Source organism: Engystomops pustulosus, chromosome 9 (assembly GCF_040894005.1).
Source record: "Engystomops pustulosus chromosome 9, aEngPut4.maternal, whole genome shotgun sequence".
Taxonomy (NCBI): Eukaryota; Metazoa; Chordata; class Amphibia; order Anura; family Leptodactylidae; genus Engystomops; species Engystomops pustulosus.
Window position 1 is genome coordinate 109042697 of NC_092419.1, and position 21068 is coordinate 109063764.

General features: G+C 49.7%; 3 protein-coding genes across 7 annotated transcripts in view; 2 read left to right on the forward strand and 1 right to left on the reverse strand.

Annotated features, from left to right (window-relative positions):
• Positions 1 to 1901, reverse strand: part of CFAP77 (cilia and flagella associated protein 77) — a 94316-nt gene extending 92415 nt beyond the window's left edge. Inside the window, exon 1 of the mRNA XM_072125559.1 lies at positions 1572 to 1901. Within this exon, the coding sequence (XP_071981660.1) occupies positions 1572 to 1634 (63 nt within the window). The 5' untranslated portion in view covers positions 1635 to 1901. The remainder of the gene's footprint in view (positions 1 to 1571) is intronic.
• Positions 1902 to 1905: 4 nt separating this feature from the next.
• On the forward strand, positions 1906 to 4935 carry LOC140077928 (uncharacterized). 4 transcript variants are annotated; one of them, XM_072125557.1, is made up of 3 exons: positions 1906 to 2201; positions 3269 to 3532; positions 3743 to 4935. In XM_072125557.1, the coding sequence occupies exons 2-3, from the start codon at positions 3280 to 3282 to the stop codon at positions 4933 to 4935; spliced, it is 1446 nt and encodes a 481-aa protein (XP_071981658.1). In that variant the 5' UTR covers positions 1906 to 2201; positions 3269 to 3279. The 4 variants fall into 4 exon arrangements, with proteins under 4 accessions (XP_071981658.1, XP_071981655.1, XP_071981656.1 ...); XM_072125554.1 differs by lacking the exon at positions 1906 to 2201 and adding an exon at positions 2208 to 2273; XM_072125555.1 differs by lacking the exon at positions 1906 to 2201 and adding an exon at positions 2208 to 2273 and having other exon boundaries at positions 3746 to 4935.
• Positions 4936 to 5060: 125 nt separating this feature from the next.
• TTF1 (transcription termination factor 1) overlaps positions 5061 to 21068 on the forward strand; it is a 41167-nt gene continuing 25159 nt past the window's right edge. For both annotated transcript variants that reach the window (XM_072125552.1, XM_072125553.1), the window contains exons 1-6: positions 5061 to 6009; positions 6125 to 6288; positions 7244 to 7429; positions 8227 to 8305; positions 8571 to 8701; positions 14620 to 14824. In XM_072125552.1, coding sequence (XP_071981653.1) covers positions 5654 to 6009; positions 6125 to 6288; positions 7244 to 7429; positions 8227 to 8305; positions 8571 to 8701; positions 14620 to 14824 — 1121 coding nt within the window. In that variant the 5' untranslated portion in view covers positions 5061 to 5653. The remainder of the gene's footprint in view (positions 6010 to 6124; positions 6289 to 7243; positions 7430 to 8226; positions 8306 to 8570; positions 8702 to 14619; positions 14825 to 21068) is intronic.

The following is a 21068-nucleotide window of genomic DNA, read 5'->3' on the forward strand; positions in this document are numbered from 1 at the left end:
GAGCGGGGGTGGTGAGCGAGCGGAGCGGGGAGCGGGGGGTGGTGAGCGAGCGGAGCGGGGAGCGGGGGTGGTGAGCGAGAGGAGCGGGGAGCGGGGGGTGGTGAGCGAGCGGAGCGGGGAGCGGGGGTGGTGAGCGAGAGGAGCGGGAAGCGGGGGGTGAAGAGCGAGAGGAGCGGGGAGCGGGGGGTGGTGAGCGAGCGGAGCGGGGAGCGGGGGGTGGTGAGCGTGCGGAGCGGGGAGCGGGGGTGGTGAGCGAGAGGAGCGGGGAGCGGGGGATGGTGAGCGAGCGGAGCGGGGAGCGGGGGATGGTGAGCGAGAGGAGCGGGGAGCGGGGGGGGTGAGCGAGAGGAGCGGGGAGCGGGGGGGGGGTGAGCGAGCGGAGCGGGGAGCGGGGGGTGGTGAGCGAGCGGAGCGGGGAGCGGGGGGTGGTGAGCGAGCGGAGCGGGGAGCGGTGAGCGAGCGGAGCGGGGGGTGGTGAGCGAGCGGAGCGGGGAGCGGGGGGTGGTGAGCGAGCGGAGCGGGGAGCGGTGAGCGAGCGGAGGGTGGTGAGCGAGCGGAGCGGGGAGTGTTGAGCGCGGGTAGTGGTGAGCGAGCGGAGCGGGGGGTGGTGAGCGAGAGGAGAGCGAGCCGGGCGGGGAGCCGGAGGCGATGTTAACCTGGGATTGAGCGGGGTTGCTTGTCACCAGTGGCGGGGGGCGGCTCCCCACACAGCAGGATGAGTGGGCGGGCAGTTTATGTAGGGGCTTGATCGCCGGGGAGGAGCTCACCTATGCCCGGAGGCGGAGGGCGGCGTTCCGCTCATGAGGGGGGGCACGGGAGGTGCGAGCTGGTGGGGGCCCCTAGGGGGGGCAAGATGGTGGGGGCCCCGGGGCTCGAGCCCCGGGAGCCCCGCCTATAATCCGGCCCTGCACACACGTGTAATGTGCGGCTGTACATGGATCCCCGGTGTCACACACGTGTAATATGCGGCTGTACATGCGTCCCCGGTGTCACACACGTGTAATGTGCGGCTGTACATGCGTCCCCGGTGTCACACACGTGTAATGTGCGGCTGTACATGCGTCCCCGGTGTCACACACGTGTAATGTGGGGCTGTACATGGGTCCCCGGTGTCACACACGTGTAATGTGCGGCTGTACATGCGTCTCCGGTGTCACACACGTGTAATGTGCGGCTGTACATGGGTCCCCGGTGTCACACACGTGTAATGTGCGGCTGTACATGGGTCCCCGGTGTCACACACGTGTAATATGCGGCTGTACATGCGTCCCCGGTGTCACACACGTGTAATATGCGGCTGTACATGCGTCCCCGGTGTCACACACGTGTAATATGCGGCTGTACATGCGTCTCCGGTGTCACACACGTGTAATATGCGGCTGTACATGCGTCCCCGGTGTCACACACGTGTAATATGCGGCTGTACATGCGTCCCCGGTGTCACACACGTGTAATATGCGGCTGTACATGCGTCCCCGGTGTCACACACGTGTAATATGCAGCTGTACATGCGTCCCCGGTGTCACACACGTGTAATATGCGGCTGTACGTGTGTCGGGGGCCTCGCTCACCTTCTGCAGCAGCGGGTTGCGGTGCTCGGCCTCTCTCCGCGCTCCTCTCCTCTGCGGCTCCATCCTCCGAGCTGTGCGGTCCCGGCTGCTCCTCTCCTCAGCACCCCGGGACAGACCATTACTTCCGGGGGGGGGATGATAAGAAAAACAACCTGTATCACCTCCTCCCACTCAGTCCAGCTCCAGCTTCATTTTACAGACACAGTAAAGATTTACCCGCCGACATCTGGGTATTTCAATCTCTACACAGGCGAATTAAGAGAATCCTCCCCCTGCTTTCAAAGATGGTTCGTTCCGTAGCTATAACAACCAGACGCTAACAGGAAGCCGCGCTCAGCTGTCATGTAGTTACATTCATCTCCTCAGCTCCCGCGTGTGTAGAGCCCCGCCGGAGTGTTCCGGAAACGTCCCGTGCTGCGGCAGCGTCCATCACACCCCATTCACACGACGCGAATAACACGGAATCATCTTTAATAACTGGACTTTGATAACGTGTATATTTTCAATAAAGTTCATTCATTAAAAAAAAAAAAAAGTGTTGCGCAATCTCCGTGGGAACGACGCGTAAAACCCTTCGCATGACGTCACTTCCGCCGTAAGCACATGTTTCCGGCTTACAGGAAGGAGATGGTAAGTGGATTCAAAACGTATTGTGGGAGATCAGAGGTTGAGGGAGCGCCATGATAATGATAATGCATCCAGGTTTTTATTTTGGTCTGGACCGGCTGTGACGTAGCGGGGCCCCAGAGCCTGACGGCCACCGACTCCCCCCATTACTAGTCCCCCCCCCACCCACAGACCTGACTGTGCGCCCCCTTTGGGTTCCACCTATGAATGGCCGCTGACCTCTGCAGGTCACAGACGCCCCCCCAGGTCCGGAGCCTTCCCTTATCTGGTGACAGTATATGAGAGAGTGGTCTACATAGGAATGTGGAGCTTTTACTATAGATACTAGAGATCTGCCCTTAACTACCGGCCCTATCTCCTGTGCAACCATCCAAAGTCCCAGGGATGCAGAATTAAAGGGGTTGTCCATAGGTTGAAAACATGGCTGCTTTATTCCAAAAATCTTCTCCTCTCCTCACCATGGGTAGTTTAAGATATTGCAGCTTAGCTACAGCTGCGATACCACTGACTCCTCTCAGTAGAGACCTCCCTCGGTTGCAGCAGTGGCTTACATCTTACACATGGGCCCCTAAACAATCGGTACTCCCCTACGTATGTTCCAGATTCTAAGAAAACCCCTAAGACTTCACTGCACTAGATGCACATGGACAATAATCCTTCACTACCCAAGACTCCTTTCATTAAAGAATTTTCCCACAAAACAAGTTGGGCCCTGTCTACAGGTTAGGGCCTAACTTTCTGACCTGTGGGGGTTTCTGTGATGAGATCCCTACAGATCACAGGAACAGGGGGTCCAATGTACCCCATCGCTCCTTGAAATGAGTGGAGGAGCACCCACCTGCTCTACTCATCTCAAAAGGACTAGGGGTCCGCCGGGGGTCCTCCCCCCCCCCCTTTTCCCAGTGTTCTTATGATAACGGAGACTCCCAACAGTCAGCAACTTGTTTAGTGGGAAAATCCCTCCAGAGTAAGCATAAAAGAAATGACCAATTGAACAGAAGGTAATTTGGGGTCTTTGTTCCCAGTATTATAGATGTGCTACACTGTTTTGGTTTTCTTTTTTTCTTCAGATAATCGTTCTATGTCCGGTAAGCGGGAAAATCAGAAAGATACAGGTGGGCCCTCCAAACCTCTCCAGGGGTCCAGTCATGAACCGCCCAGTGCTCAGAGCCAGGATATTACCAAGCATCAGGTAAAGAGGAAGAGAGAAATGACCGACCTCCATGTTATGTACGTGGGCAGCAGCGACACGAAAGAGATGGTGAAGAGGAGGAAGCGTAAGCAGGACGGTGAAGAGCAGGAGGAAGACTATGACCTGAAAAGAAGAAATACAGGTAGTTTGGACACATCTATAGGCACTGCCTAAGCTTTGCATGTGGATGCCTTCACCTTCGTCAAACATAACCAGATTCTAGGAAGGTTGGATGACATCCAGTGTAGCCCCCATTTCCCAATGATCACACAGCTTTCTAAAACCCTTGTGTATCAGTAAAGTACACTACAGCATTGCACAAGATTGATTATTCACTCTTTTTTTTTTCTAGCAGATGCTTGTATTGAACGACAGGAGGACCAAGAAAATGGAGAAACCTTCACAAAAAAGAGAAGGAAGAAAAAGGAAGAATGTAGTGAGGAGGCTAATGAGATCACTGCTGATGCTTCCTCCTCGGTTGTCCTTCACCCGAGACATAAAGAAAAATCTAAAAAATCTCATAAAGCTAAAGATTTTAACAGACTAATCAGTGATGAGGATTTTACTAAGGAAGCTCCACATATCGACTCTAATCATGTAGAAGGAAGGTTTAAAAAGAAAAAGAAAACAAAGAAAGATTGTAAGGAGCGAGTAATGGAGGACGAATCAGTGAAGGTTCTGCATCAGGGCGGTGGAGGTTTTTATGAGGATGAGATGGAAAATACTAGGACTCTAGAACAAGAGTATGAAAGCTTCAAAAAGAAGAAAAGAAAGGATAAACCTTACCTGCAGGGTGATGACTGCACAGTGGATGAGACCTCAGCTACTGGCCTTCAAATCATGAGATCTCAGAAATCCGAGGCCAGACTCCAAAGACATGATGGTTTCACTGAAGAAACGCTGAATAGTGAACTTAGGTCAAAGAAGAAACATAGGAAAGCATTCAGGGAAGATGCTTTAGTAGAGGTATCGTCGTCTTCCCATGCCCAATATACAAGCAAGATGAAGAAAAGGCGGAAAGATGGTGAAGATGAAAGTGCTGAGCAGACTTGTGTTACAGAAGTAATTGCTACCAAAAAAAAGAATGAGGATGCTGCGGGGAACACAGAACAAGAGGCAGGAAGTGTAGTTTTTTCCGATAATTCAGTGAAGGAACAATTGGTTCTCAAAAACAAACAAAAGAAAAAGCGGAAGGATGACGCAGAGCTCCAGGAAGATGCGAATATAGACCAAGCTGAAGACCATCTAGTGACGGAACAATTGATTCCTGAGATCCATCATAAGAAGAAAAAGAAAAACCGGAAGGATGATGCAGAGCTCCAGGAAGATGGTGTGAATATAGACCAAGCTGAAAACCATCTAGTGCCGGAACAATTGATTCCTGAGATCCAACATAAGAAGAAAAAAAATAAAAAGCGGAAGGATGATGCAGAGCTCCAGGAAGATGGTGTGAATATAGACCAAGCTGAAGACGATATAGTGACGGAACAATTGATTCCTGAGATCCAACATAAGAAAAAAAAAAAAGAAAAAGCGGAAGGATGACGCAGAGCTCCAGGAAGATGGTGTGAATATAGACCAAGCTGAAAACCATCTAGTGACGGAACAATTGATTCCTGAGATCCAACATAAGAAGAAAAAAAAGAAAAAGCGGAAGGATGACGCAGAGCTCCAGGAAGATGGTGTGAATATAGACCAAGCTGAAGACCATCTAGTGACGGAACAATTGATTCCTGAGATCCATCATAAGAAAAAAAAGAAAAACTGGAAGGATGACGCAGAGCTCCAGGAAGATGGTGTGAACATAGACCAAGCTGAAGACCATCTAGTGACGGAACAATTGATTCCTGAGATCCAACATAAGAAGAAAAAAAAGAAAAAGCGGAAGGATGACGCAGTGCTCCAGAAAGATGGTGTGAATATAGACCAAGCTGAAGACCATCTAGTGACGGAACAATTGATTCCTGAGATCCAACATAAGAAAAAAAAGAAAAAGCGGAAGGATGACGCAGAGCTCCAGGAAGATGGTGTGAACATAGACCAAGCTGAAAACCATCTAGTGACGGAACAATTGATTCCTGAGATCCAACATAAGAAGAAAAAAAAGAAAAAGCGGAAGGATGACGCAGAGCTCCAGGAAGATGGTGTGAACATAGACCAAGCTGAAGACCATCTAGCGCCGGAACAATTGATTCCTGAGATCCAACATAAGAAAAGGAAAGGTGGTGGAGATCTCCAGGAAGAAGTTGTTGATCAGGAACGTATGTCACAATGGAGATGTCCTGATGGTTCTTTGAATCCAGAGCGGGTGGAAGAAGGTGTGGAACAAACAGAAAAACAGAAGAAAAGAAAAAGGAAGGATGACCCTCAGCAGGAATCTGAACACATCACAATGGAGGCAAACATGGGAGGGGGGACCATCCGTGTAGGTGAACTTACCAATGATGAAGATGGGACAGATGACCGCCACACGCAGCAGTGCTCTAGTGCGGGACTTGTAAACTATGAAAGTCTTTCGGAGACCACCGAGCCAACCTCAAGCAGCCGACCTCTGGACTCTCACCAGAATCCAGCTACACAGGGCGGAGGGGAGACTCTTCAGTACGAGGAGCACATGAAGTAAGTGATTGTAGAAGACCCTGCCAGAGCTAATACTCTGCAGTGTAAAGCACGGCGGAGGCTCACAGCAACGGCCCGTACAAGTAACATTTCTCCTTCACTTGTGATTCCACAGGCGAATAGCAGAGCTCCGTCATCTTAAAAGGTATCGTTTCTCTTACATAAGCAGACAAGACTTTGAGTTGCTTAAGGAATATTTTCCCAAAGCGTCTGATAAGACCCTAGTGACCTTAATACAGACTAAGGAAGTGGAGAGAGTCAGAGTGGCCAAAAAACTAGGTAGGTGGGATTCAGTCTTTATTTGCACAAAAAAAGCTTGTAAAGTGCCCGACTAGGTGGGACAGAGGCGGGACCTAATAAAAGGGGACCCCATTCTCCAGCAAAGTATAAGCCGACTAATGAGAGGTGTACAGTGAGGTCCAACTGCAGCGGTCATAGAGTAATAATCTATCCACAGCACACCCCCCTTTAACCCTTTCTGACCTCACACTTCTCTACTGGCTTCTGTGATGTGAAACCCTAGATTAGCTGAGGGTTTGTTACAGTTTCTACAGTTATGCACACACAGGGAAGTCCCCTTTAATAAAAGCACCTTTACCCTCCTGGGAGTGGAGGAAAGATGTAAAACCAGCTTTAAAGAGGACCTGTCACCCAAAATTTCGGTACTTGAACGAACGCCGCAGTGTTAGAGTGATGACGTTACTGGAAACCTCTGGTAACGTTATCAAACGTTGCGGCGGGGTACAATATAATCATCGGACCGCTCGCAAAGCCGTCCGATGTATTCATGAGGGCCGCTCTCTCCATAGGCCGGCAGTGACTGCTGTGCGTCAGGCGGTAGTCACCGCCCCTAGCCATGCCCCAACCCCGCCCCCTCATGAATATTACATTGTACCCCATATAATTACATTGTACCCCACCGCAGTGTTTGATAGCGTTACCGGAGGTTTCCGGTAACGCCATCACTCTAACACTGCGGGGTTTGTTCAAGCACTAGGAGCTGCTTACTTTAGTAACATCACCTAGTGCCGAAATTTTGGGTGACTGGTCCTCTTTAACTATTGGATCCATGGTATGGCTGATCTGACCCTTATCTAGGGAAGGCCCATCCGGGTGGGAGAGCCCCTTTTCTAAATACAGAGATGTAAGTCATACTGATAGTGTGGGGATCGGATAATCAATGGAAATAATCACCTGATACAAACGTGTAAAAGACGCCTTGTGCACTTTGCAGGAATTATGTACAGACGAAGCAAATTTACCTTGGCAGAAGACAAGCAGATAAAAAGCAATTTAGCGAAATTTATGAAACTTGTCGGAATAGATTCGCCAGATCTGATTTTTAACCCTCACAAGTATCCAGAAAAGAAGAAAACAATCATGCAACTGAAAACTGCATACAAATTTCTTCAAACTCTTGGTAAGTGAAAAAAATCCATTTACTGCTATTGTAAACTTCAAATATTTTCTTGAATACTAAAGTTTATTCTTACATTTTATCAACCACCTAACCACCCATATAAAGAATATAACTACTACAATACTGCCCCCTATGTACAGGAATATAACTACTATAATACTTCTCCCTATGTACAAGAATATAACTACTATAATACTGCCCCTATGTACAAGAATATAACTACTATAATACTGCCCCCTATGTACAAGAATATAACTACTATAATACTGCCCCCTATGTACAGGAATATAACTACTATAATACTGCCTCCTATGTACAGGAATATAACTACTATAATACTGCCCCCTATGTACAAGAATATAACTACTATAATACTGCCCCCTATGTACAGGAATATAACTACTATAATACTACCCCCTATGTACAAGAATATAACTACTATAATATTGCCCCCTATGTACAGGGATATAACTACTATAATACTGCCCCCTATGTACAGGAATATAACTACTATAATACTGCCCCCTATGTACAAGAATATAACTACTATAATACTGCCCCCTATGTACAGGAATATAACTACTATAATACTGCCCCCTATGTACAAGAATATAACTACTATAATACTATCCCCTATGTACAAGAATATAACTACTATAATACTGCCCCCTATGTACAAGACTATAACTACTATAATACTGCCCCCTATGTACAGGAATATAACTACTATAATACTATCCCCTATGTACAGGAGTATAAGTAATAATCCTATTTCATCTGTTTTGGGTTGTTTTAAGCTGAAGGTATATATCGCCCTGTCAATGAGGTTTTGTATCGTGGAGCGAGGTTGTACTGCGGTGTTGGAAGGCGAGGACGGTAAGTCCTGGTTTTCCGGTAACCATTCATGACGTTCCTCCTCTTTATAATGGGAGTGTCTGGGATTACCTCTGGGAGGTCTGTGCGCAGTATTGGCTGCTATCCTGTGGTAATCGGTGAGATTCATTTTTCGGTGTCTGGTGACTGCTGCTCATGGAATACGTTGACCAGGGGTAAATAGCGAGCATGTGCATGGACCATCTGTTATTATTCCTGGACAACCCCTTTAAGCTCAGTCATGATATCCTTGTGTCTGCTTTTCCAGATTCTCAAAGAAAGAAGAGGAGAAACTGATTGAGTACTGTAAGCTGTATAATAACAGCTGGAAAGAAATTGGCCTGGCAATGGACCGCTCCTTATTCTCCTGCCAGTTGAAGAAGTCCCAGATGCTAGAAGGTGAAGCGGATGATGGTACACTACAGGGGGGCTGGCAGGCTGTATAACTACAGGGGGGCTGGCAGGCTGTATAACTACAGGGGGGCTGGCAGGCTGTATAACTACAGGGGGGCTGGCAGGCTGTATAACTACAGGGGGGGCTGGCAGGCTGTATAACTACAGGGGGGCTGGCAGGCTGTATAACTACAGGGGGGCTGGCAGGCTGTATAACTACAGGGGGGGCTGGCAGGCTGTATAACTACAGGGGGGGCTGGCAGGCTGTATAACTGCAGGGGGGGCTGGCAGGCTGTATAACTGCAGGGGGGCTGGCAGGCTGTATAACTACAGGGGGGCTGGCAGGCTGTATAACTGCAGGGGGGCTGGCAGGCTGTATAACTACAGGGGGGCTGGCAGGCTGTATAACTACAGGGGGGCTGGCAGGCTGTATAACTACAGGGGGGCTGGCAGGCTGTATACTGCAGGGGGGCTGGCAGGCTGTATAACTACAGGGGGGGCTGGCAGGCTGTATAACTGCAGGGGGGCTGGCAGGCTGTATAACTGCAGGGGGGCTGGCAGGCTGTATAACTGCAGGGGGGCTGGCAGGCTGTATAACTGCAGGGGGGCTGGCAGGCTGTATAACTGCAGGGGGGCTGGCAGGCTGTATAACTGCAGGGGGGCTGGCAGGCTGTATAACTGCAGGGGGGCTGGCAGGCTGTATAACTGCAGGGGGGCTGGCAGGCTGTATAACTGCAGGGGGGCTGGCAGGCTGTATACTGCAGGGGGGCTGGCAGGCTGTATAACTACAGGGGGGCTGGCAGGCTGTATAACTACAGGGGGGCTGGCAGGCTGTATAACTACAGGGGGGCTGGCAGGCTGTATAACTACAGGGGGGCTGGCAGGCTGTATAACTACAGGGGGGCTGGCAGGCTGTATAACTACAGGGGGGCTGGCAGGCTGTATAACTACAGGGGGGGCTGGCAGGCTGTATAACTACAGGGGGGGCTGGCAGGCTGTATAACTACAGGGGGGGCTGGCAGGCTGTATAACTACAGGGGGGGCTGGCAGGCTGTACAACTACATGGGGGCTGGCAGGCTGTACAACTACATGGGGGCTGGCAGGCTGTATAACTACATGGGGGCTGGCAGGCTGTATAACTACAGGGGGGCTGGCAGGCTGTATAACTACAGGGGGGCTGGCAGGCTGTATAACTGCAGGGGGGCTGGCAGGCTGTATAACTGCAGGGGGGCTGGCAGGCTGTATATCTGCAGGGGGGCTGGCAGGCTGTATATCTGCAGGGGGGCTGGCAGGCTGTATAACTGCAGGGGGGCTGGCAGGCTGTATAACTACAGGGGGGCTGGCAGGCTGTATAACTACAGGGGGGCTGGCAGGCTGTATAACTACAGGGGGGCTGGCAGGCTGTATAACTACAGGGGGGCTGGCAGGCTGTACAACTACAGGGGGGCTGGCAGGCTGTATAACTACAGGGGGGCTGGCAGGCTGTATAACTACAGGGGGGCTGGCAGGCTGTATAACTGCAGGGGGGCTGGCAGGCTGTATATCTGCAGGGGGGCTGGCAGGCTGTATATCTGCAGGGGGGCTGGCAGGCTGTATAACTGCAGGGGGGCTGGCAGGCTGTATAACTACAGGGGGGCTGGCAGGCTGTATAACTACAGGGGGGGCTGGCAGGCTGTATAACTACAGGGGGGCTGGCAGGCTGTATAACTACAGGGGGGCTGGCAGGCTGTATAACTACAGGGGGGGCTGGCAGGCTGTATAACTACAGGGGGGGCTGGCAGGCTGTATAACTACAGGGGGGGCTGGCAGGCTGTATAACTACAGGGGGGGCTGGCAGGCTGTACAACTACATGGGGGCTGGCAGGCTGTACAACTACATGGGGGCTGGCAGGCTGTATAACTACATGGGGGCTGGCAGGCTGTATAACTACAGGGGGGCTGGCAGGCTGTATAACTACAGGGGGGGCTGGCAGGCTGTATAACTACAGGGGGGGCTGGCAGGCTGTATAACTACAGGGGGGGCTGGCAGGCTGTATAACTGCAGGGGGGCTGGCAGGCTGTATAACTGCAGGGGGGCTGGCAGGCTGTATAACTGCAGGGGGGCTGGCAGGCTGTATAACTGCAGGGGGGCTGGCAGGCTGTATAACTGCAGGGGGGCTGGCAGGCTGTATAACTACAGGGGGCTGGCAGGCTGTACGCCTGCAGGGGGGCTGGCAGGCTGTACGCCTGCAGGGGGGCTGGCAGGCTGTACAACTACATGGGGGCTGGCAGGCTGTATAACTACATGGGGGCTGGCAGGCTGTATAACTACAGGGGGGCTGGCAGGCTGTATAACTACAGGGGGGCTGGCAGGCTGTATAACTACAGGGGGGCTGGCAGGCTGTATAACTACAGGGGGGCTGGCAGGCTGTATAACTACAGGGGGGCTGGCAGGCTGTACACTGCAGGGGGGCTGGCAGGCTGTATAACTGCAGGGGGGCTGGCAGGCTGTATACTGCAGGGGGGCTGGCAGGCTGTATAACTACAGGGGGGCTGGCAGGCTGTATAACTACAGGGGGGCTGGCAGGCTGTATAACTACAGGGGGGCTGGCAGGCTGTATAACTACAGGGGGGCTGGCAGGCTGTATAACTACAGGGGGGCTGGCAGGCTGTATAACTACAGGGGGGCTGGCAGGCTGTATAACTGCAGGGGGGCTGGCAGGCTGTATAACTGCAGGGGGGCTGGCAGGCTGTATAACTGCAGGGGGGCTGGCAGGCTGTATAACTGCAGGGGGGCTGGCAGGCTGTATACTGCAGGGGGGCTGGCAGGCTGTATACTGCAGGGGGGCTGGCAGGCTGTATACTGCAGGGGGGCTGGCAGGCTGTATAACTACAGGGGGGCTGGCAGGCTGTATAACTACAGGGGGGCTGGCAGGCTGTATAACTACAGGGGGGCTGGCAGGCTGTATAACTACAGGGGGGCTGGCAGGCTGTATAACTACAGGGGGGGCTGGCAGGCTGTATAACTACAGGGGGGGCTGGCAGGCTGTATAACTACAGGGGGGGCTGGCAGGCTGTATAACTACAGGGGGGGCTGGCAGGCTGTATAACTACAGGGGGGCTGGCAGGCTGTATAACTACAGGGGGGCTGGCAGGCTGTATAACTACAGGGGGGCTGGCAGGCTGTATAACTACAGGGGGGCTGGCAGGCTGTATAACTACAGGGGGGCTGGCAGGCTGTATAACTACAGGGGGGCTGGCAGGCTGTATAACTACAGGGGGGCTGGCAGGCTGTATAACTACAGGGGGGCTGGCAGGCTGTATAACTACAGGGGGGCTGGCAGGCTGTATAACTACAGGGGGGCTGGCAGGCTGTATAACTACAGGGGGGCTGGCAGGCTGTACAACTACAGGGGGGCTGGCAGGCTGTACGCCTGCAGGGGGGCTGGCAGGCTGTACGCCTGCAGGGGAAGCAGATCCAGGGTAAATTTCCATGTGAATCCAGTGAAATGTAGAAGATTCCTTAACCCCTTAAGGACCGGGCCCTTTTTCGTTTTTGCGTCTTTATTTTTCACTCCCCACCTTCAAAAATCTATAACTTTTTTATTATTCTGTGTACAGAGCTGTGTGAGGGCTTGTTTTTTGCGTAACAAATTGCACTTCATAGTGACAGTATTTAATATTCTATGCCCTATACTGGGAATTGGGGAAAAAAATCTGAATGCCGTGAAAATGATGAAAAAACGCATTTGCGACGTTCTCTTGTGGGCTTGGATTTTACGTCTTTCACTGTGCGCCCCAAAATGACAGGTCTACATTATTCATCGGGTCAGTACGATTACAGGGATACCGAATTTGTACAGGTTTTCTAATGTTTTCATACATTTAAAAAAATTAAAACCTCCTGTACAAAAAAAAAAAATTCTTCATTTTGCCGTCTTCTTGCGCTAATAACTTTTTCATACTTTGGTGTACGGAGCTGTGGGCGGTGTCATTTTTGGCGAATTTTGATGACGACTTTCGATGCTTTTATTTTTAGGATTGTACGACCTTTTGATCACTTTTTATAGAATTTTTAATATTTTTCAAAATGGCAAAAAAGTGCCATGTGCGACTTTGGGCGCTATTTTACATTATGGGGTTAAACGCAGTGAAAAAACTTTATTATATTTCGATCGGGCATTTTCGGACGTGGCGATGCCTCATGTGTTTATGATTGATATATTTATATCAGTTCTAGGGAAAGGAGGGGTGATTTAAATTATTAGGGTATTTTTTTTTTTTTTTAACTTACTATTTTTCAGACTCCCTAGGGTACTTTAACCCTGGGTTGTCTGATCCTACCATATACTGCCATACTACAGTATATGGGTTTTCTGCACACCATGGGGCTCATTTACTAAGGGTCCGAATCACGGTTTTCCGCCAGGTCTCCTGAATTTTTCTGATTTGCGCCGAATTACCCCAGGATTTTGGCGCACGCGATCGGATTGTGGCACATCGGCGCCGGCTTTCACGCGACAAAAAAATCGGGGTCCACGGCCGTCGTAAAACCGAACCTTTTTGGAACTAAACCGTGGCATTTAAAAAATAAATTGTCGCAAGAATATCGCTCACATACAGCGGAACGAAGCAGGTAAACTCCGGCGGACTTCAGTGCAGCAGCGACACCTGGTGGACATCGGGCGCACTGCCTTAGTGAATCCCGGCAGAAGCCGAATCAGCGTCGGAGAACGCGCCGCTGGATCACGACTGGACCGGGTAAGTAAATCTGCCCCCATGTATGTGCAAATCGCACATTGTAATTCATAGCCTAAAACATGATAGCCTCGGATCTTTGTGTGATCCGATGCCCACCGCGGCGCCGGCTCGTTAGTGCCACCGGCAGCAATCAAAGGGTTATCGCGGGTGTTAGCTACGGGTGTTTGCTACATTTTGAAGCAAGCACCCGGTGAGTATGAAGAAGCCCTCATTCATTCTCTGAGTCTCTCCCCAGTAGCCTTGTAGAGATGTCTCGTTGTGAGTCCGGTGGCAAGTTCCCATACGTGCAGCTCCCCTGCCACCGGCTTCGGGGGGCCGTGCACTCTGCATGGACGGATATCTATGCAGAGCACCCCTGCGGCTGCTGGCCCTACAGAAGGCAATGCAGGTGCCTCCTCCGGCTTCAACAGTATCGTGCACACGCAAGGAGGCCGCATTGCAGGGCTAATCACTGCGCCCATTTACCTCCGAGGCAACAGGACAGACCGGGTATATTGCAAAAAAAAAAAAATTTCACAATTTAATAACTCTTGAGATGTAGGACAACTCACTATCCTTGTCCTTGCTCTCCTCTGTATTCTGTGCTGCTAATCTCTGTGAGACCGTAGGGAGGTTACAATTGCTGAAGGGGAGAAGCTGATGCTGCTGAAGAAGGTCATGTGATGCTGCTGAAGAAGTCGCCTGCAGGGAAAAGTGATGTATAAAGGGGTCCCCATGTTCCGTGTCAGTACCTTCACCACTATCTGCACAGCAGGGAAGCTGATAGCACAGACTATACATTTTGTGTAACCGTTCACTGATGGTCGCTACTGATCCCATGCCCCAACGTGTGATGGAAGCTGCCATGCTAGTCACTTTATGCATTGTGTATGTGCACGTTCTGCCGAGCTCAGATTTTACTTGTAGGAATCTCTCTGGAATTGCTGATAAGTTTATGAGAGAACGCAAAGGATCATGGGAACTGTGGGCAGCTTGTTAGTGACTCTGCTTTGGCAGGAAGATGGGTAAGTCTCTGCCCTTTTGACTGCAGTGGAGGATTGTCCCATAACCCTGGAAAGAAAAGGGGGAGCAGCACAATATGGGTTTTGTTATAGGAATCGAATATGAGCGTTTTGATTTAAAAATAAGTAAATAAAATAAAATTCACGGAATTTACGTTCACTCTCTATAATCTGTGGTCCAGATGCGAAAAAAGGAATGTGGAGCGAAGAAGAAATGAATTGCCTGCTCACAGCCGTAAAGGAATTTGTTCTGGATTCTCTACGGAAGGAGAATAACAATGAGGAGCCGGTGACTGTGCCCAAACTGCGGCTGTACGTGGGAATATCGTGGGTCTCCATCCAAGCCAAGGTCCGCACCAGATCCTGGACTCACTGCAAGTTGAAATGGTAACAAAACACTTCTTTTGTTTTAATTTTAAGTCGGGTTGGTACAATCACAGCGATAGCAAATTTGTATCGGTTTTCATAGATTTTTTTAAATTTTTTTTTTTCATTTTACAATTTTTTTTTCTACTTTTTGTGCTATACTGACGCCAATAACGTTTTCATTCTTTGGTGTATTTTTTTGTGCGACGACCTGACTTTTCACTGCTGCCATTTTGGGGACTGCGCAACTTTTACTGTACTTTTTATTCCAACTGCTGCAGTTTTCTGCAGGCATCCTCTGTATAAGGGCGACTCCAATTACAAGCATGTGATCCGGAACCAGGACCCGGTTTCCTACATTTAAAAGATAGGAATCGGGCCTGTGTGCTTTAATTCCACTTCTAAATAGTCTTAAGTTGCACGTGGAACAACTTATGAGCCCTCTCCTTATAGCCTTATCTTCTTTATGACGTATAATTACAATGGGCTTTAAGTGGTTAATTTTACTGAGCATTCTCTTCTTAATCTGAAAGGCTAAACATATAAGTCCCTCTACAAAACACAATGTAAATTCTAGAATATAACTACTATAATACTGTCCCCCTATGTACAAGAATATAACTACTATAATACTGCCCCCTATGTACAAGAATATAACTACTATAATACTGCCCCCTATGTACAGGAATATAACTACTATAATACTCCCCCTATGTACAGGAATATAACTACTATAATACCGCCCCCTATGTACAAGAATATAACTACTATAATACTGTCCCCCTATGTACAAGAATATAACTACTATAATACTGCCCCCTATGTACAAGAATATAACTACTATAATACTGCCCCCTATGTACAGGGATATAACTACTATAATACTGCCCCCTATGTACAGGGATATAACTACTATAATACTGCCCCCTATGTACAAGAATATAACTACTATAATACTGCCCCCTATGTAGAGGAACATAACTACTATAATACTGCCCCTATGTACAAGAATATAACTACTATAATACTGCCCCCTATGTACAAGAATATAACTACTATAATACTGCCCCCTATGTAGAGGAACATAACTACTATAATACTGCCCCTATGTACAAGAATATAACTACTATAATACTGCCCCCTATGTACAAGAATATAACTACTATAATACTGCCCCCTATGTACAAGAATATAACTACTATAATACTGCCCCCTATGTACAGGAATATAACTACTATAATACTCCCCCTATGTACAGGAATATAACTACTATAATACCGCCCCCTATGTACAAGAATATAACTACTATAATACTGTCCCCCTATGTACAAGAATATAACTACTATAATACTGCCCCCTATGTACAGGGATATAACTACTATAATACTGCCCCCTATGTACAGGGATATAACTACTATAATACTGCCCCCTATGTACAAGAATATAACTACTATAATACTGCCCCCTATGTAGAGGAACATAACTACTATAATACTGCCCCTATGTACAAGAATATAACTACTATAATACTGCCCCCTATGTACAAGAATATAACTACTATAATACTGCCCCCTATGTAGAGGAACATAACTACTATAATACTGCCCCCTATGTAGAGGAACATAACTACTATAATAATGCCCCTATGTACAAGAATATAACTACTATAATACTGCCCCCTATGTACAAGAATATAACTACTATAATACTGCCCCCTATGTACAAGAATATAACTACTATAATACTGCCCCCTATGTACAAGAATATAACTACTATAATACTGCCCCCTATGTACAGGGATATACCTACTATAATACTGCCCCCTTGCTGGGAGGTTGTGTTAGAGCTGAGCTCCTGAGTCTCCTGATGTCTGGAGCGAGCCCAGGGCGGGGCCACCCTGGGTGGGGAGATTCCCTAAGCAAGGCCCAGGCTTCCAGGCCTACACCGGGAGAAAACTCCCATACAATTTCTACAAGGGATGGAAATCCCAGAGTCATTTGTAAGGAAGAAAGTCAACAGAATATGGTTGTTGTAAAGAAGACACAAGAAAAGAAAGTGAGTGAAGCAATGATGGAAGTGAGTCCCAGGCCCGGCCAGCATGGAGCAGCACAGGTGGTGAGTGCAGGACGAGCAGCAGGTGCACAGCCCCCCACTCCTGCACCCAGACAGAGAAGAACGTCCCTGGAGAGACAAACCCTGCAAGAGAACTTACTGCAGAAGGATGTGGTGTCCAGCATGGCCGCTACAGGCCGCACAAGATCAACAGCTAAGCCGCTGAGTGTCCCTGCACAGTGTGAACAGGCCTCAAGCTCTGCCACTGCAGACAGAAAGACTGGAGCTGCAAAGGAGACGGGTGCTCCTAGACCACCTGGAGCAGCACCCCGACCAGCACAGCAGGGGAAGGAAACCGTGCGAGCGCCTGAGCTGAGGCTAGCAGAGGAGATCCCAGGACTGGTAAGGAGGATGGGGGAGCTTAGCCACCATAAGGAAATGCTGCAGATGCAGATAGACTGTATGTATAACCTGAAAACTGCACATCCAGAGAGTAAGAGACTGTATGATACCAAGCTGCACTCACTGAGCATAGAGCTGGCACAGGTGGTGAGGGACATGGACTGTGTTCTGGAGAAGATGGGACCCCTGGCTGAGACATATCGGAATAGGGAGCGCTTCTCACAACAGAAGCAGAGCTGTGACCCCAGACCCAAGATCCCAGATGCGCCCCGTGTTACAACACCTGTGCTGAAACCCGCTAGCTTCTCCTTCCAAAAGGGACAGTCGCAGGATCAGCCGCAGACCTCTGCAGTAGTCACTGAGAAGGAGCATGAGGATGTGGTACAACAAGTCCCAGCAGTGACTGCGCAGCAGCAAGACAAAGCATTTTCCTCTGTGTGTCAGACTGATGCATTGTCCCAGGAGATCTGTGCTGCTGTGACCGAGACTGGGGACAGTGGGGGACATTCTGATGAACCTGATGGGTTGGGGGATGGAGGGGACCCTCAGTCTGTCTGGGATATGCAACCATCTAATAATAGCATAGAGGTGGATGGGGCGCAGAGGGTTGTACAGGATGATGTATGTGATTTCCCCCCTCTAACATCAAGCCCCCCAAATAAGTCAGATCCCCCTAGATCAGACCCTCCCCCTAATAGCCAGAGTGAACCCCGTCAAGAGCCTCCCAGAAATGCCTGGAGCCGCGGTGCTCCCTCCTTCACCTCTAGCACACATTACACCGGGCAGGCGTTTAAGAGGAGGAATGTGGTGCGCTTTAAGAACAGAGGCGCTAAGGAAGATCTCCCAGATAGGAGGTTTGTGGTGCGGGATCTCCTGTGCCGCCAGATGGGGTTCACGCCAGATGATATCCTTGCGGTCATCAACCTTCCAGACAGACAGGGCTATGATGTCAGCTTTAAGCTCATGTCTAGTCTGGATAGGTTCTGGGATAAACTCCCCCGGTTCGTGGACACCGATGGCTGGTGTAAGTTCACGTTTGTCCCCATTTCCAGGCCAGGTACCGTAGTGGTAAATATCATTTTCTGGAACGAGTCTGTTCCCCCTCAGGACATTCTAGTGTGGCTCAGGCGCCATTGTGACCTGGTGTCTGACCTCACCAAGAATAGAGACGCCGACGGTATCTGGACTGGAGGGTGGAAGGTGCTGGTAAAGTTGCGCCAGTATAATAACATCACCCTGCACCTCCCCAACAGCTTCTTCATAGGGAGAGAGAAAGGCGTCTGCTTCTATCCCGGGCAGCCACGGAAGTGCTTTAGGTGCGGTAAGATCGGTCACGTGGCCAAAGTATGCACAGCGATTAAGTGTAACCTGTGCGGGGAGGTCGGCCATCTCAGTGCCACCTGTGAGACGGTCCGATGTAACCTCTGTGGAGAGATGGGCCACCCGCACAAGGACTGCCCGGAGGCCTGGCATAACATCGCCAGGGATTTCTCTGATGACGAGATAGTACAGGAGGCAGACGCCTTAGAGGAGGAGGCCTTGATGTCAGGTCAAATACTAACTAGGCAGGAGGTACAGCAGGGGTCAGGTGATACTGCGCCAGAACCTCAGAGAGTAGCCCACATTCAGGAGAATATGGAGGTTGTCACTCAGGACCAGCCTCAGGCAGCAGCCTCTATAACATCTACTACCAAATATGAGGAGGCCAAAAAGAACAAAAGAAAGAAAAAAGACAAATCCTCACGTAAGCCTGAGACAGAGTATGGTGCAGGGTCTAAGACCATGAAAATATCCAGTGGTGATGCCGGGGTCATGGTCCTTTCAAATAGATTTGATGTCTTATCAGAGTCAGATGGAGATTTTGAGCGTGAGTTAGAACGCATTGATAATGAGTGTGACGGGGATACAGAAGACCCTCCGACAAAAAAGAAGCCCCCTTCTTCTGAAGCTGGAGACCCCCTGTCAGACATGGAGACTGGTGGTAGGCAGAGGGAATCTGACTCTGACTCATGATGATGGCGGTCGCTGCTCTGTTTTTCTTTTTCCTTATGATGGCTGGATTCTCTCTAAGAGTTGCTTCTAGCAATGTTAACAGTGTTAAAGTAAGAAGGACCAGACACGCTGTATATGACCACCTGAGATATCTGGACGCTGATGTCATCTTCCTGCAGGAGACCCGTCTGACCACCTTAGGGCATCTCCGTGAGGCTGAGCGTGAGTGGCGGTCTGGTCCTTCTTACTGGTCACTGGCTGTGGAGCCGTACGCCGGGGTCGCCATACTGTTTAACACCACAGACGTGACGGTGCACAGGCTGACGGAGGTCGCTATGGGGAGGTGCCTGGTGCTGGAAGTGACCATCCATGGTAGGCGGCTCCGGCTGATCAACATCTATGGCCCACAGACAGTGACAGAGAGAATCCAGCTGTTCAATGAGGTGAAACAATATCTATTTACCTCAATCCCTGTAATAATGGCGGGTGACTTTAATGTTACCATGACATCGGGTGACAGGTCCTCGGGCAGAGCAGTGGTCAGAGACTCCAAAGTCCTACAGAACATCGTATCACAGGCCCATCTATGTGATGTGTTTACCCTGGGTGGCAGGAAACCCAGGTACACCTACACATGTGCTGACAGGAGCAGTAGGATAGATATGGCTTTTGTGAGTCCCTCAGAGACTGTTAGTGGGATGAGCGAGAGAGTCGTCCCATATTCTGACCATCTTGTCTTATTGTTTTGTATGGGAGCCTGTAACCGCTCGGATATTGGTCGGGGGTTATGGAGGCTTAATTCCAGCATCCTGGATGATGTATATGTCCAGAATTGTATCCACTCCCTTTTTCAGGACCAGCTCCAGAGAGTAGACTTCTATGAAAACATATCTGACTGGTGGGAGAACGTCAAGGAGGAGATCAGGTCCCTCTTAAAGAGACTGTCAGTAAAGAAGGGGAAGAGTAAGTACAGCCAGTATCTCAAGCTGCGGAAAGAATTGGAGTCACTGTATTCGGCGGGAGGGGGGGACAAACAAAAGATTGACCGACTGAAATCTGAAATAAAGCAGTATCAGTACAGCCGCTACACGTCCCTGGTGATCGAGAGAGATTACGGAAAATTGGGCGTTCCTGATCCGTATGAAAATTGCCGGGAACGTGTGGCCAAGAAATCGATCACAGGTCTCACTGACTCCCAGGGAATTTTACAGGAATCTCGGGAGGGTATCCTGGGGGTTGTGAGATCCTACTATGCTGAGTTATTTCAGAAGAAGGTTTTGGATAAAGACAAAATGGCTCAATTCTTGGAGGCAACTCCAGGCCCTGACACTAGAGATTTGGATTTCTCTCCTTTGACAGCAGGAATAACAGAGGAGGAGGTTAAAGAGGCCATTGATAAGTTAAATCTGAAGAAGGCACCAGGTCCTGATGGGATAACAGCAGAATTTTATAAAAAGTTTAAAGACCTCTTAGCCCCAATCCTTGTGGATGTGTTTACCAATTGTCTAGAAAATCACCTGATGCCTCCATCCATGAGGGTCTCATCGTTAATCCTGCTATCCAAAGGGAAAGAGCCTAGTGACATCAAGAACTGGAGGCCGATCGCCCTCTTGAATGTTGACCGGAAGATTTTGGCAAAAATTCTATTCTGTAGATTAGTCTGTTTGTCCCCGGCACTGTTGGCAGGCTCTCAGTACGGCACAGTAAGAGGGCGGAACATCTCTGGAGCAGTCCTCTCGATAAGGGAGATGTTTGAGAGATGTAAAGCTCTGAGGTGTGGGAGATATGTTGTAGGTCTGGACCAGGCTAAAGCCTTTGA